Below are 16,030 nucleotides of genomic sequence, written 5' to 3'. Positions count from 1 at the left end.
GTTCAGACAAAAGCCAGGGTAAATAGATCAGCCATGCTCCACCTGAGCTGAAAGTCAACGAGCTTACTTTCTTTAGAACTAACAGAAGAAGTAAAATCTAGCATTGGAATTCTTGCCTCTAGTCCTGTGTTTCTCAAACTTTTGTATTGACCCCTTTCACACAATGAACCTATGAGTGCGACACCCCTTATAAATTAAAAACACTTTTTTTGTATTTAACACTATTATAAATGCTGGAGGCAAAGCAGGGTTTGGGGATGGAGGCTGACAGCTCACAACCCCCCATATAATAACCTTGTGACTCCCTGAGGGGTCACGACCCCCAGCTTGAGAACCCCTGCTCTAGTCCCTTAGATATTCAAATATATATGGGGAATCACAGTGAGAGCATGCTGGTTGATGTCAGGTGTCATAACATAGCACAGGGAGATAGCTAAGAAATAAGTCTTGTAGGGAATTATACATCTTAAATTACATCTACAGGTGAACAAGAACTTACTGCAGTGTTTGGACAGTTCATGTGGTATTTTTCTAGTGCCACACATTGCTAAGCACTGCTGCACTAGCTGTAACTTCCAACTGGTCATCAAGCCCATGTAATGCACTGGTTGCTTCTTTTTTTGAGAGAGAGATGTCAAGCTGCATGTCATCTCCAGACTGAGTGCACTACAGTGTAAACTGCTTCGCTATCTCCCCTTATGACTTCACATAAATGTTGAACAGAAGGGATGACCGAAAATAATCCTGAGCAGCCATGCATTAGAAAGCCCTGCAGTTAACTGGGCAATTGCCCAACAACATGTTTTTGGACCACTGTGAAGGAACAAAAAAAGAATGGAACCACTTACGTGTAATTTCATCCATCCCAGCACAATTCACAGACAAGTCAATACAACCTTACGGCTAACAATGTCAAATGTTACCGAAAGATCTAAAAGAATCTCTATGACTGTTGTCCATTGCTAGAAGGAAATTATCAGCCAGTAAGATTGGTTCATTTTTCATACTGTTCTCTGGACTCAAGGATTATTATTACAGAAGAAATAAATCTGAGAACTCCAGATGACACAGGAGGTGCTTCACTACAACTTTCCCAATAACCTTACCTGAAGTGGAAGGTTAGAGACAGTATGGTTATGGAGTTCTGAGGATGTAAAATGCCACCACCTTAAAAGTATGCACCACAAAATGCCGCATTTGGCAAAGTCACTCATGTCCCTCAGTTTTAAGTGATGTTGCAGCACATTTCCTGTAGGGTCCTGGAATGTCTCTTGTACTAAAACTGGTACCTCTTTTGCAATTTCTTTTTGGTCATCAAGTTCTAATTCCAGAAATTTGCATGGCTGCCATGTGAAGGTTGGTGCATACAGGCTAGAATGGATATCCAATTTCAGTGTCCTCTGTCACAATTCAGTAGAGTTGCTATTCACAGCTTTTCATTCTTCATATACAACTGGAAATACAATGTCATCAGTTAGCGTTTCTCAAATTGGGGTCCACGGACGCCTGGGGGTCCCTGAGGATACTCCAGGGGGTCTTGAGCCCCACTGATCAACTCCTCCCCCTCCTTCCCAGCACCTGCACACTGAGGAACAGCCCAGAGCCCATACCCTGAACCCAAACTTCCTCCCAGAGCTCCCACTCCCTCCCACACCCAACCTGCTGCCCCAGCCCAGAGCCTGCACCCCATACCCAATCTCCCTCCTGCATCCCAACCCCTGGCCTCAGCCCAAAGCCCGCACCCAAACTCCCTCCCAGAGCCCGCATCCCCTCCTGCACCCCAACCCCCTACCCCAGTAGGGTTGCCAACTTTCTAATTGCACAAAACCAAACACCCTAGTGCCTCCCCTAGGCCCCGCCCCCACTCACTACATTCCCCCTCCCTCGGTGGCTCACTCTCCGCCACCCTCACTCATTTTCACTGGGCTGGGGCAGGGGCTTCGGGTGAAGGCTCCGGCTGTGGGGTCTGGCTTTAGGGTGAGGGGTTTAGGGTGCAGGAGGGGGCTCCAGGCTGGGGGATGGGGCCGAGGGATTCGGAATGCAGGAGGGGGCTGGGGGTTGAGTCAGCGGGTTGGGGTGAGGACAGGGTGAGAGCTCAGGGATGAGGGGTTCACGGTGTGGAAGGGGGATCTGGGCTGGGGGTCCAGGGGTTTGGGGTGTAGAGAGGGTGTGGGATCTGGGCTGGGGGTCCAGGGGTTTGGGGTATAGCAGGGGGCTCCGGGTTTGCGGGGGCTCAGGGTTGGGGCAGAGGGTTGGGGATTGGGGTTGAGGCGCAGGCTTACCTTGGATGGCTCCCGGTCAGCGGTGCAGCAGGGCTAAGGCAGGCTGCCTGCCTGTCCTTTCACTGCGTTGTACATGCCCTGGAAGCGGCCAGCAGCAGGTCCGGCTCTAGTAGGTTGGGCGGGCAGGAGGTTCTGTGCACTGCTCTCGCCCACAGGCACCGCCCCCCAGCTCCCATTGGCTGGTGCTCAGGGTGGGGGCAGAGCCAGACCTGCTGGCTGCTTCTGGGGCGCAGCGTGATGCCAGGACACATAAGGACTAGCCTGCCTTAGCGCCACAGCTCCGCCAACTGAACCTTTAATGGCCCGGTCGGTGGTGCTGACCAGAGCCACCAGGGTCCCTTTTCAACCTGGTGTTCCAGTCGAAAACCGGACACCTGGTCACCCTATGCCCCAGCCTGGTGAAAGTGAGTGAGGGTGGGGGAGAGCGAGCGATGGAGGGAGGGGGATGGAGTGAGTGGGAGGAGGGAAGAGGTGGAGCAGGGGTGGGGCTTTGGGGGAATGGGTGGAGTGGGGGTGGAGCCTGGGGCTGAGTGGGAGGGCTTGGGAAGTCCCCAAAAAATTTTAAATCAAAATGAGGGTCCTTGGTTTGCTGAAGTTTGAGAACCACTGTCATAAGTAATTCTGGTGGAGAATTAGCTGGTTTTTTGGTCGTCTTCCACTGTTAAGAACTTTTTTAAACTTTTTAATGTAATCTCTATATTTGGAAAAACAATTTTTGAATAAATAATGTATATATTTTACACAGTAGCTTAGTAGTAAACTTCCTTTATCTCTTTCAGGAGAAGAAAACATTTTTAACTTATGTTTTAAATATGCTTTTTTAAGATACACAGGCAATGAGATGCTTTGAATTCAAACTATAAAATTATGGTTAAATCATAGAAGTACGTTTGAATTGTACCAAAATCCAAACAAGTAAAACAGTGTTCTATTCTACTATGCTTAAAAACATTGGCAATGCTTAAAATACCACACTAATATGAAGACAGTACGCACTTTGATTTGAATTACATTTTTGGTAGTGATATTAAAAGAAAATATTAGCTGTAATAACAGTATGCAATATTAATAGCATCTTAGGTCTGGTCTACACCACGAGATTAGGTCTAATTTAGCCATGTTAGGTTGATTTTATAAGCAATGCAGCTGTATAACCAACCCCATTTCGCTGACCTAAAGGGCTCTTAAAATTGACTGCTGTACTCCTCCCCGACGAGGGGAGTAGTGCTAAAATCGACCTTCCTGGGTTGAATTTGGGGTAGTGCAGATGCAGCATTGTGCAATTTGATGTTATTGGTCTCCGGGAACTATCCCAGAGCGTTCCAACTTGACCGCTCTGGACAGCACTTTCAACTCCGATGCCCTAGCCAGGTACACAGGAAAAGCCCTAGGAACTTTTGAATTTCATTTCCTGTTTGGTCAGCATGATGAGCTCAGCAGAACAGGTGACCATGCAGTCCCAGAATCACAAATGAGCTCCAACATGGAGCAAATGGGGGACTCTGGATCTGATTGCTGAATGGGGAGAAGAATCCGTGCAGGCAGAACTCTGAATCAGCAGAAAACATGCTGATATATATATATATATACCAAAATCGTACAGGGCATGGTGGACAGAGGCTTCACCGGGGGATACAGCAGTGCCACGTGAAAGATAAGGAGCTCAGGCAAGCCTACCAAAAGACAAAGGAGGCAAACAGTCACTCTGGGTCAGAGCCCCATACATGCTGCTTCTATGATCAGCTGCATGCCATTCTAGGGGGGAACCCTACCACTAACCCACCACTGTCCGTGGACACCTACAAGGTTGGAGTCTCACGCAACATGGAGGAGGATTTTGTAGATGAGGAAGAGGAGGAGAACGCGCAGCAGGCAAGCAGAGAATATGTTCTCTCCGGCAGCTAGGACCTTTTCCTCACCCTGGAGCCAATACCCTCCCAAGACATATTGTTCCCGGACCCTGAAGGCGGAGAAGACACCTCTGGTGAGTGCACATTTGTAACTACACTACAGGGGTTAAAAGCAATTGTGTTTGATGTTTGATTTGCCCTGAAGAATTGGAATGGATTTACGGCCAGTACACCTACTGGAAAAGTCTGTTAATGTGTCTGGGGATGGAGCAGGAATCCTCCAAGGACATCTCCATGAAGCTCTCCTGCAGATACTCTGAAAGCCTTTGCAGAAGGTTTCTGGGGAGGGCTGCCTCATTTCGTACTCCACGGTAGGACGCTTTACCACGCCAAGCCAGTAGTCTGGAATCATTGCAGCACAAAGCATGGCAGCAAATGGGTCCTGGGTTTTGGTCGCATTCATGCAGCATTCGGTCTTTATCTTTCTGTGTCAGCCTCAGGAGAGTGATATCATTCATGGTCATTCGTGGTTGAAATAGGGGAAGTTTTGTAAGGGAACAGTAAAAGGACCAAGTTCATGCTGAGCTGTTTGCGCTTGGCTAAAAGAGATCATCTCAGAGAATAGCCACACGGGGGGGGTGGGGAAGGGTGTGCTGCACATCCACCACAAAACCTCAGCCCCTCCTGTTAAACGGCAAACCCAACCAGCATTGCTTGCTATGGGAAAGGAGGATGCTGTAGTTTGAAACCATTCCCCCATGTTATGAACATGGAAGAAGCCAACCCCACGTACCCTTTGATTTACCACGGCTGCCTGGAAATTGAATTCTGTTGCCCAGCCGTGTGTGATGTGTCACCATACCGGCAGGCGCTCAATATAAAATGCAAAATGAGACCTTGTACCTAAAACACATGTGCTGGCTGCTGTAAATTGCTTGATTCACTGTGAAAGAGTCTCCCTTTTGTTCTCAGAAATGTATTTTCTTAAATTGTGCTCTCCCTTTTTATACCCCCTGCAGGTGCAAATGTTTCTATGCTCCCCTTACCAACTCTGTCCCTGAGGTTATCGCAGATTAGAAGGTGAAAAAAACGCACTCGCGATGACATGTTTTCAGAGCTCATGCAATCCTCCTGCACTGATCGGGCACAGCTGAATGCATGGAGGTATTCGGTGGCAGAGGCCAGGAAAGCATACAGTGAGCGTGATCAGAACAGGCAGGAGGAGAAGCAGAGGCTAATGGGAGAGCAAACGGACATGATGAGGCATCTGGTGGAGCTGCAGGAAAGGCAGCTAGAGTACAGACCTTCACTGCATCCATTGTGTAACTACCTGCCCTCCTCGCCAAGTTCCATATCCTCCTCACCCAGATGCCCAAGAACGCAGGCTCCAGGCACCCAGCCACTCAACTCCAGAGGATGGCCCAAGCAACAGAAGGCTGTCATTCAAACAGCTTTGATTTGTAATGTGGCTACAATAAGCTCCCCCACCCCACCCGGGCTACCTTTTACCAGTCAGCATTGTCAGTGATCTCAATTTTTTTTAATAAATAAAGAATGAATGGATTCAAAACAATAGGGACTTTATTTCCTTTGCCAGCTGTGGTCAAAGGTGGGAGGGGGATTGGCTTGCAGGGAAGTACATTCAACAAAGGGGGTGGTTTTGCATCAAGGACAAACACACACAACTGTCACACCGTAGCCTGGCCAGTCATGAAACTGTTTTTCAAAGCCTCTCTGATGTGCAGTGCGCCTAGCTGTGCTCTTCTAATTGCGCTGGTGTCTGGCTGTTCAAAATTGGCCGCCAGGCAATTTGCCTCAACCTCCCACCCTGCCATAAACGTCTCCCCCTTACTCTCACAGATATTATGGAGCACACAGCAAGCAGCTATAACAATGGAAATATTGGTTGCGCTGAGGTCTAACCTACTCAGCAAACAATGCCAGCGGGCTTTTAAATGTCCAAAGGCACAGTCTACCACCATTCTGCACTTGCTCAGCCTATAGTTGAACTGCTCCTTACTACTGTCCAGGCTGCCTGCGTACGGCTTCATGAGCCATGGGAGCAAGGGGTAGGCTGGGTCCCCAAGGATAACTATGGGCATTTCAACATCCCCAACCGTAATTTTCTGGTCTGGAAAGAAAGTCCCTTCTTGCAGCTTTTCGAACAGCCTGAAGTTCCGAAAGATGCGAGCATCATGCACCTTTCCCGACCATCCCACATTGATGTCGGTGAAACGGCCCTTGTGATCCACCAGTGCTTGCAACACCATTGAGAAGTACCCCCTGCAGTTTATGTACTGTTTGGCAAGGTGGCCCGGTGCCACGATAGGGATATGCATTCTGTCTATGGCCCCACCACGGTTAGGGAACCCCATTGCAGCAAAGCCATCCACTATGACCTGCACATTTCCCAGAGTCACTACCCTTGTTAGCAGAAGGTTATTGATTGCCTTGGGTACTTGGATCACAGCAGCCCCCACATTAGATTTGCCCACTCCAAATTGATTCCTGACTGACTGGTAGCAGTCAGGCCTTGCAAGCTTCCACAGGGCTCTCACCACTCGCTTCTCACCTGTCAGGACAGGTCTCATCTTGGTATTCCTGTGCTTCAGGGCGGGGGAAAGCAACTCACAAAGTTTCATGAAAGTGGCCTTACGCATGCGAAAGTTTCACCACTGGGAATCATCCCATACCTGCAATGCTATGGGGTCCCACCAGTCTGTGCTTGTTTGCCAGGCCCAGAATTGGCTTTCCACCGTATCAGCCTGCCCCAATGCCGCCATGATGTCCCAATTGCCACATCCTGTGCTTTCAGGAACATCTGTGTCCATGTCCTCCTCACAATCGTCCTTGTGCTTGTGACTCCTAGCCAGGCTCTGCACATACTGGAGGATAATGCATGAGATGTTTAAAATGTTCACAAAAGCAGTGCACAGCTGAGCGGGCTCCATGCTTGCCGTGCTGTGGTCTGCGTGGATAATCCAGGAAAAAAGGTGCAAAATGATTGTTTGCTGTTGCTTTCAAGGAGGGAAGGAAGGAGGGAGGGAGAGGAGACTGACAACATGTACCCAAAACCACCCGCGAGAATGTTTTTGCCCCATCAGGCATTGGGAGCTTAACCCATAATTCCAGTGGGCAGTGGGGACTGTGGGATAGCTACCCACAGTGCACCACTCTGTGAGTCAATGCTCGCCACAGTATTGAAGGCACACTCCGCCGAACTACTGTGCTTAGTGGGGACATACACGATCAACTATATAAAATTGTTTTCTAAAGATTGACTTCTATAAAATCCACCTAATTTCGTAGTGTAGACATGCCCTTAGAATGGTGAGGAGAGTAGATCCACTGTTGATCAGATATCATTCTGACCCTTAATTTTGTATATGACACAGATCTGAAGTCAACAAAGGGGTCGTATTCTGCAAGTGAAACTGATGACATTGCTCCATCTGAAAGAATCAAGGGTGTGATAGTTTCCAAAATACAGTGTGGTGTCCACACCAGTGCTGCCCAAATACAGGCGTGGATTCGTCAGAAATTAATACTAAAAAGTAAAGATGCTCTTGGTGCACCAAAATCCAAACAGGTAAAACTGTGCTGTACTCTACCAATGCTTAAAAATGCTGGCAATGCTTAAAAGAAACACTAAAAAGATTGACAGAACTATTTGACTTATTTCAAAAGTGTGTCTGTTTAACTACTATTAAATACAGTGTTGTTGTAGCCTTGTTGGTCTCTCTCAACAACAGAAGTTGGTCCAATAAAAGATATTACCTCATCCCCCTTGTCTCTCTAACTACTGTTGTGTGTATTAGGCTGTTTGGATTATTGTTTGTATCTGTTACTGTTGTGCTTCTTTTCAATTAGTAATGTAATATTTCATAAGTAATGGCAGGATTTCGGGGATAAGATGTTCTTAATAAGTAATGTATTGTTAACCTTATTTATTCAGTCCCATTCATTTATGAACCTTATAGTCGCTACAAAAATAAATACAAAGCTTCCTAGATATTTCAGCCAGCTAGCCAGCCTACTAAATTAGCTGACTAAGTCAATGAATCTCTGACAATGAGCTGTTGCTGTTTCCATTGCTGGCTACCACCCTGGCCTCCACTCTGGACACCATTCACAAATCTAATACATTACAATAACTGTTTTAAAAATCCAAATAAGAACTAAGAAAATACATAGTATTAATCTCCTTGCATGTTCTTCCATAGCTGTGAAACCTCTCGTTGTTTGTAAAGTCAAATGTAGTTTGCCTGGCCCTGTGCAGTTGTGCAAGGAAGAGTGACTTCCTTTCCCAAAACTGCTTCCTGCAGGTTTTATTGTGGGAGGGAATGATCTCACTCAGTAAGACTATTGATTGAAGCAGCCAGTCCTGGAACTCAAAAGGGAAAAGGCAGTTCTTGACTTAGTCCTAAGTGGAGCACAGGATTTGGTCCTAAAGGTGAATATAGCTAAACCACTAGGTAATAGCAACCATAATGTAATTAAATTTAACATCCTTGGGCGGGATATCAAAGAAACCAGCACAATAGCATTTAACTTTTTTAAAAAAAAGAACTCCACAGGAGGCTAGTTAAATTGAAATTAAAAGGAAAGTTACAAGAGTGAAATGCCTGCAAGCTTCATGGAAATTTAAAAAAAACATAATAGAGGCTCAAACTATATGTTTACCCCGGATTTAAAAAACAAAACAAAAAACAGAAGACCAAAAAATGCCACCAGGGCTAAACAGAGTAAAAGAGGCGGTTAGAGACAAAAAGATACCTTTTGAAAATTGGAAGCTAAATCTTACTGAGGAAAATAGAAAGGAGCAGAAACTCTAGGAAGTATAAAAGTATTGTTAGGCCAAAAAAGAATTTGAAGAACAACCAGCAAAAGACACAAAAAATAACAGCAATTTTATTTAAATGCGTCAGAAGCAGGAAGCCTGCCAAAGCCTGTCAGTGGGGCTACTGGACAATTGAGGGGCTAAAGGAGCACTCAAAGAAGGCAAGGCTGTTGCAGGGAATCTAAATTAATTCTTTGCATTGGTTTTCACTGCAAAGAATATGAGGAGATTCCCATACCCAAGCCATTCTTTTTAGATGACAAATCTGAGGAACTGTCTCAGATTGAGGTGTCAGTAGAGGAAGTTTTGAAACAAATTAATAAATCAAACCGTAATAAGTCACCAAGACCACATGGTATTCACCCAAGAGTTCTGAATGAACTCACTTACGAAATTGCAGAACAACTAACTGTGGTATAAAGAAAAGGAGGACTTGTGGCACCTTAGAGACTAACAAATTTATTTGAGCATAAGCTTTCGTGAGCTACAGCTCACTTCATCGGATGCATTCAGTGGAAAATACAGTGGGGAGATTTATATACACAGAGAACATGAAACAATGGGTGTTACCATACACACTGTAATGAGAGTGATCAGGTAAGGTGAGCTATTACCAGCAGGAGAGGGGATGGGGGGGAGCCTTTTGTAGTGATAATCAAGGTGGGCCATTTCCAGCAGTTGACAAGAACGTCTGAGGAACAGCGGGGAGGAGAGGGAATAAACGTGGGGAAATAGTTTTACTTTGTGTAATGACCCATCCACTCCCAGTCTTTATTCAAGCCTAATGTCATGGTGTCCAGTTCGCAAATTAATTCCAATTCAGCAGTCTCTCGTTGGAGTCTGTTTTTCCAGTTTTTTTGTTGAAGAATTGCAACTTTTAGGTCTGTAATCGAGTGACCAAAGAGATGAAGTGTTCTCTGAATGGTTTTTGAATGTTATAATTCTTGATGTCTGATTTGTGTCCATTTATTCTTTTACGTAGAGACTGTCCAGTTTGGCCATGTATATGGCAAAGGGGCATTGCTGGCACATGATGGCATATATCACATTGGTAGATGTGCAGGTGAACGAGCCTCTGATAGTGTGGCTGATGTGATTAGGCCCTGTGATGATGTCCCCTGAATAGATCTGTGGACACAGTTGGCAATGGGCTTTGTTGCAAGGATAGGTTCCTGGGTTAGTGGTTCTGTTGTGTGGTGGCTGGTGAGTATTTGCTTCAGGCTGAGGGTCTGTCTGTAAACAAGGACTGGCCTGTCTCCCAAGATCTGTGAGAGTGATAGGTCGTCCTTCAGGATAGGTTGTAGATCCTTGACGATGCATTGGAGAGGTTTTAGTTGGGGGCTGAAGGTGATGGCTAGTGGTGTTCTGTTGTTTTCTTTGTTGGGTCTGTCCTGTAGTCGGTAACTTCTGGGTACTCTTCTGGCTCTGTCAATATGTTTCTTCACTTCAGCAGGTGGGTATTGTAGTTGTAAGAATGATTGATAGAGATCTTGTAGGTGTTCGTCTCTGTCTGAGGGGAAATACTTCATACAACGCACAGTCAACCTGTGAAACTCGTTGCCAGGGGATGTTGTGAAGGTCAAAAGTATAACTGGGTTAAAAGAATGATGATTTAATTGGGGATTGGTCCTGCTTTGAGCAGGGGGTTGGACTAGATGACCTCCTGAGGTCCCTTCCAACCCTGATATTCTATGATTCTATGAATGAGATAAATTCATGGGTGACAGGTCCATCAATGGCTATTAGGAAGATGGTCTGGGATGAAATCCTGTCCTTTGGGTGGCCCTAAACCTCTGACAGTCAGAAGCTGGGACTGGACAACAGGGGACAGATCACTTGATAAATTGCCCTTTTCTGTTCATTCCTTCTGAAACATCTGGCACTGTCCACTGTCAAAAGACAGGATACTGCGCTAGATGGACTACTGATCTGATGCAGTATGATCATTCTTATGTTTTTTATGTTTCTTAATATTAAAGCGTTGTCGTTTCCATTTGGATGAGATATAACAGCTTCCTGTACCTTGCAGTTTACATCTGAGCTACTCATATAATGACATATACTAGGTCATTTGTGCAAGTACACTAATTAATGTGTGTTTTAGATAAAGAACAATATAGCTGGTTCATAATTATGTGTGTAAAATAGTCACTTCATGTTAATACTCTGTAATAATAAGTAAAGCTAAGCTTAACATAACTGATATGATTTCTAATGTGGTTATATTTATTCACAGGTGATAGTGTTTATTGATGATCTGAATATGCCATTACCAGAGGAGTATGGTGCCCAGCCACCACTTGAATCAATCAGACAGTTTTTAGATTTAGGAGGTTTTTATGACACTAAGCAACTTGCATGGAAGGTACAGTATGGTTTTCTGATTTTTTATCAGTTCTAATAACTTGCTCTTTGCAGAAGATTAAATCTAAGGGCTACTAACCATTTCATATTAATATTAGGATCATATTTAAAAAATTACTGGTAACAATGGAGTATATTTTAAGTGAATTTTCCAGGAGGGATGGGGAGAGCCTTAAATGTGTCTTACTGATCTAAAAGACTAGAATTTTTTTTAAATTCTGATTTGAGAAGCAAGAAAATTTTTAAAAGAAGAATATTTTAACTAGAATTTATTTAGAAAATACGGTTTTATTGTATTCTAGTTAAGTAGATCACATTACATTTTATGAAATTAAAAATACATATACAATTTTTTAAAATCTCATATTCATCTCATACCTTGCTTCAGCTGGATAGAACTCCTCTCCCAGGATCCTTACAGAATGCCTTTTAGCCTTGCCCTTGCTCCTGAGGATCTTTTTCTCTTTTCAGAACCTTGTTTCATCACCACTGCTTTCAGGTCTTATGGTCTCTTCTTTCTGTAGCGTCAGGACATACAGTTAGGGTGCCATGCATTAAGCAGTAACTAGAGAACTCCCTGACCCAAGAAGTCCTTCTCTTTATTAAGCTCCCGGTGCAACTCATCATGGTCTACTCTGGAACTGTGGAGGACCAGGAACTCCATAACCACTCAACATTTTCCTTTATAATAAAAGATTGAAACTTAAATTATAAACCAACCTGTCAGTCTCTGTCTGTCTATCTATCTAAGAATTCAAAATAAACATTGAATTCCTTAAAATTATTTGCACTAATATGTCCCTTATCAATTCAGTTTAAATAGTCCTGAGCAATATTCTAAAGGTCAAGTCTTCTAGGGGGCCTGATCAGTCTTCCAGCCCATGTGTGTGAACTTCTCTGTGAAGGTGTGGGCTCAGGTCCCAGATTCCCTGTTGTCCTGGGAAGTATTGAAGATGAATTCAAGTCCCCCAGGTAAGTCCTTTTGGAGTCTCCACTAGTTAGGATCTGAGTGTTTCTGCTACAATTTGAACAGTTCCAAATGTCTGGGAGCTTTTGTTCCCTGGCTTAGTTCAGGTAGTGCTTTTGTTCAGTGCTGAACCTTGAAGTTTAGTTACTGCCAGATTTTTATTTCATCATCCCATTTTCAAAATTCCTTCAAACAATCATAGAAATGTAGGGCTGTAAAAGACTTCAAGAAATCATCGAGTCCAGCCCCCTCCACTAAGGCAGGACCAAGTAAACCAAAACTATCTCTGACAGGTGTTTGTCCAAGGTGTTCTTTAAAACCTCCAATGATACAGACTCCACAATTTCCCTAGGAAGGCTTTTCCAGAACAAAACTACCACCTAGTCTGTTCTCTACATTTTGTAGTTGTGCATTTTTCCTTCCAAAGTGAAGTACTTTGCACTTGTCTTTATTGAATTTCATCTTGTTGATTTCAGACCAATTTTCCAAATTGTCAAGGTCATTTTGAATTCTAATCTAATTCTAATCTAATCCAAAGTGCTGGCAACCTCGCCAGTTTGGTGTTGTCTGCAAATTTTACAAGCATATTCTCCATAGTACCAGACCAAGGACTGACCTCTGTTGGACCCCACTAGAATTGCCCTCCCAGTTTGACAACTAACCATTGATAACTATTCTTTGTGCTAAAGATTCATATGTCCCTTCATGCTTCAGCCACCATTCCAGAGGACATACATCCATGCTGATGGCAGGTTCTGCTCGATAACAATCCAAAGCAGTGCAGACCAGTGCATGTTCATTTTCATCATCTGAGTCAGATGTCACCAGCAGAAGGTTCATTTTCTTTTTTGATCAGGTTCTGTAGCTTCCACATCCGAGTGTTGCTCTTTTAAGACTTCTGAAAGCATGCTCCACATCCCATCCCTCTCAGATTTTGGAAGGCACTTCAGATTCTTAAATCATTGGTCGAGTGCTGTAGCTATCTTTAGAAATCTCACATTGATACCTTCTTTGCGTTTTGTCAAATCTGCAGTGAAAGTGTTCTTAAAATGAAGAACATGCTGGGTCATCATCTGAGACTGCTGTAACATGAAATATATGGAAGAATATGGGTAAAACACAGAGCAAGAGACATACAATTCTCCCCCAAAGAGTTCAATCACAAATTTAATTAACGCATTATTTTTTTAACGCACGTTATCAGTATGTAAGCATGTCCTCTGGAATGATGGCCAAGCCATGAAGGGACATACAAATGTTTAGCATATGTGGCATGAAAATACCTTGCAATGCCGGCTACAGAAGTTCCATGCGAACGACTGTTCTCTCTTTCAGGTGACATAAATAAGAAGTGGGCAGCATTATCGCCCGTAAATGTAAATGAACTTGTTTCTCTTCGTGATTGGCTGCACAAGAAGTAGAACTGAGTGGACTTGTAGACACTAACGTTTTACATTGTTTTGTTTTTGAGTGCAGTTATGTAACAAAAAAAATCTACATTTCTAAGTTGCACTTTCACGATAAAGAGATTGCATTAATCGACTTATGTGAGGTGAATTGAAAAATATTATTTCTTTTATCATTTTTACAGTGCAAACACTTGTAATAAAAATAAATATAAAGTGAGCACTGTACACTTTGTATTCTGTGTTGTAATTTAAATTAATATATTTGAAAATGTAGAAAAACATCCAAATATTGAATACATTTCAGTTGATTTTCTATTATTTAACAGTGTGATTAATTTTTTTAATCACTATTAATTTTTTTAGTTAATTGCATGAGTTAACTGTGATTAATCAACAGCCCTAGTATATATAAATTGTAGCTCTGCCTGCTATCATTGTTCTAGACACTGGATTTGTATATTTATATTAGGGATTAATTTGGCCCATTTTCTAACTACATTTACATTTGGAGCAAGATGGAGACTTTGAAGTGGAAATCCTTGCAATAGCATTGGAGCTCTAAAATTTTATTTTGTTTTGAAATGCTAATTCAGTTCCTGCCTTTCAAATTTCTCCCATTCTGTTTCTCACAGAATATCCAGGATGTCTCACTGGTTGCAGACTGTGCCCCTCCAAGTGGTGGAAGAAATGAGATTAGCCCACGTCTTCTCACACATTTTTGCCTGTTGGTTCTGCCTCAACCTTCCTTACAATCCTTACAACGTATTTTTCAGGTAATAGGTCAGATAGTTGGGGAAAATTATATCAGCAAATGGAAGTTCTTAAAATACCTCAAACAATTTTTTCATATTAATCACAAAATTGTATGTAGTATTGTTTAAGGAAAGAGGTGGCTTTAGGCATCTAAGAAACCCTCATTTGTGTGGGATTTCAAACCAGGTATGTCCTAAACATAGATTTTAGTTCTCTACTTCAGAAACACTTAAAGTTTTATGATCTTGAGTTCATTGAAACAATGTTTAATAAAGAATTCCTGGTTCTTATGAGAATTCACTGTTATGAGATTTTTATTAAAATAACCCTTAAAGCACTGAGGAAGATTTTTAGTTTATATGAATAAATTGCATTGGAGGAACAATAAGAGATTGAGCTCATCCTCAGTTTTTCATCGTTTCTTCTCCCACTTCTCCTGCCAAACAGCTGCACCAAAGTCTCCCATCAATTGCTGTACCCTTCTTTCTCCTGATAAAAAAAGCATCTTGCTGCCAGCTGTTGTTGGGACTGGGAAATTGAAGCAGTAAGGTGTGTGTCACTTGAAGAAAATAAACCAAGGATTGAGGAGGGTTTCCTATCATTCGAGCAGGAATCTTCATCCAACCTGTTCCATTTCTCAGCTGCTGGGATACCTTTTCTGATCCTTGGAATACAGGATTACCCTTTCTGCCCATCTGCTAGCAACCCTCCTTCAAATAGTGCCCTTTGCCTACCAGTCCCCAGTAGTTGTCTAAGGATTAAGATGCACATACTGTATATTTCTGGATTGGAAACACCTGTGATAAGGTAGAAAGGCACTCTATAAGTCCCAGTGTATGAAGTGTTAATGCAGACTCCTCCCTGTAACATGGGTAATCAAAGGTGGGGTATATTAAGTTAACGAGGAAGTGACTGTGGTGGTGGCTACCTAAGAGAAGGGTGTGAAAGAAGCTGCAAACATCTCTGACAAGCATTGAGATTCGTTGTTCTGAATGGATTATTTTTATTTTATTTGGAATCCTTTGTTTATAAATCAACAAAAGAAAGCCTTGAGGAAGGGGATTGAAACTACTGCTCGTGAGTGTTATTCATCTTCCCTAATTGTTCCCACTGACTTACATGCGAGTGTGATCCTGCCAACGTCTCTGACAAAATACGCAATGATACATGTGTACCAGAAATGTTATCTATCGCTGTGCATAACAAATCCATTATGTAAATTCTATTGTATCCTAATCTAACTGTAGGAAACTTGGATGGATTTGTTTTCTCTCATAGGGTTATACTATATTAGGATCTCATCCTGTTACTGCAAAAACAGATGGATGCACCCATTTGTAAACATTATGAAACCATTCTCTGTGTAACATGATTGGCATTCTCTGTTCAAGAGTGAAGTACAATGGAAGAGATGTGTTGGGAAGCTTGCATAGCATTTTACTTTCCTAGATTATGCCTGGCTCAAGATACTGTGCATTAATACCTACTTTTCAGGAACACTGAATTCACTCACAGTTTACTAAGGGAAAAGTAAAAGAGACAAATCAAGATGCATTATCAAAAGA

The 16,030-nt window shown here is 43.1% G+C and overlaps 1 protein-coding gene across 1 annotated transcript in view; it reads left to right on the top strand.

Annotated features, from left to right (window-relative positions):
* Positions 1–16,030, top strand: part of DNAH14 (dynein axonemal heavy chain 14) — a 454,606-nt gene that overhangs the window by 265,826 nt on the left and 172,750 nt on the right. The window contains 3 exon segments of the mRNA XM_078851974.1: positions 7,528–7,721; positions 11,209–11,337; positions 14,345–14,485. Of these exon segments, the coding sequence (XP_078708100.1) occupies positions 7,528–7,721; positions 11,209–11,337; positions 14,345–14,485 (464 nt within the window).

This window comes from Lepidochelys kempii, chromosome 3, assembly GCF_965140285.1.
Source record: "Lepidochelys kempii isolate rLepKem1 chromosome 3, rLepKem1.hap1, whole genome shotgun sequence".
Taxonomy (NCBI): domain Eukaryota; kingdom Metazoa; phylum Chordata; order Testudines; family Cheloniidae; genus Lepidochelys; species Lepidochelys kempii.
The sequence above is the reverse complement of the archived record's forward strand: the minus strand, read 5'-3'. Positions and strand labels throughout refer to the sequence as shown.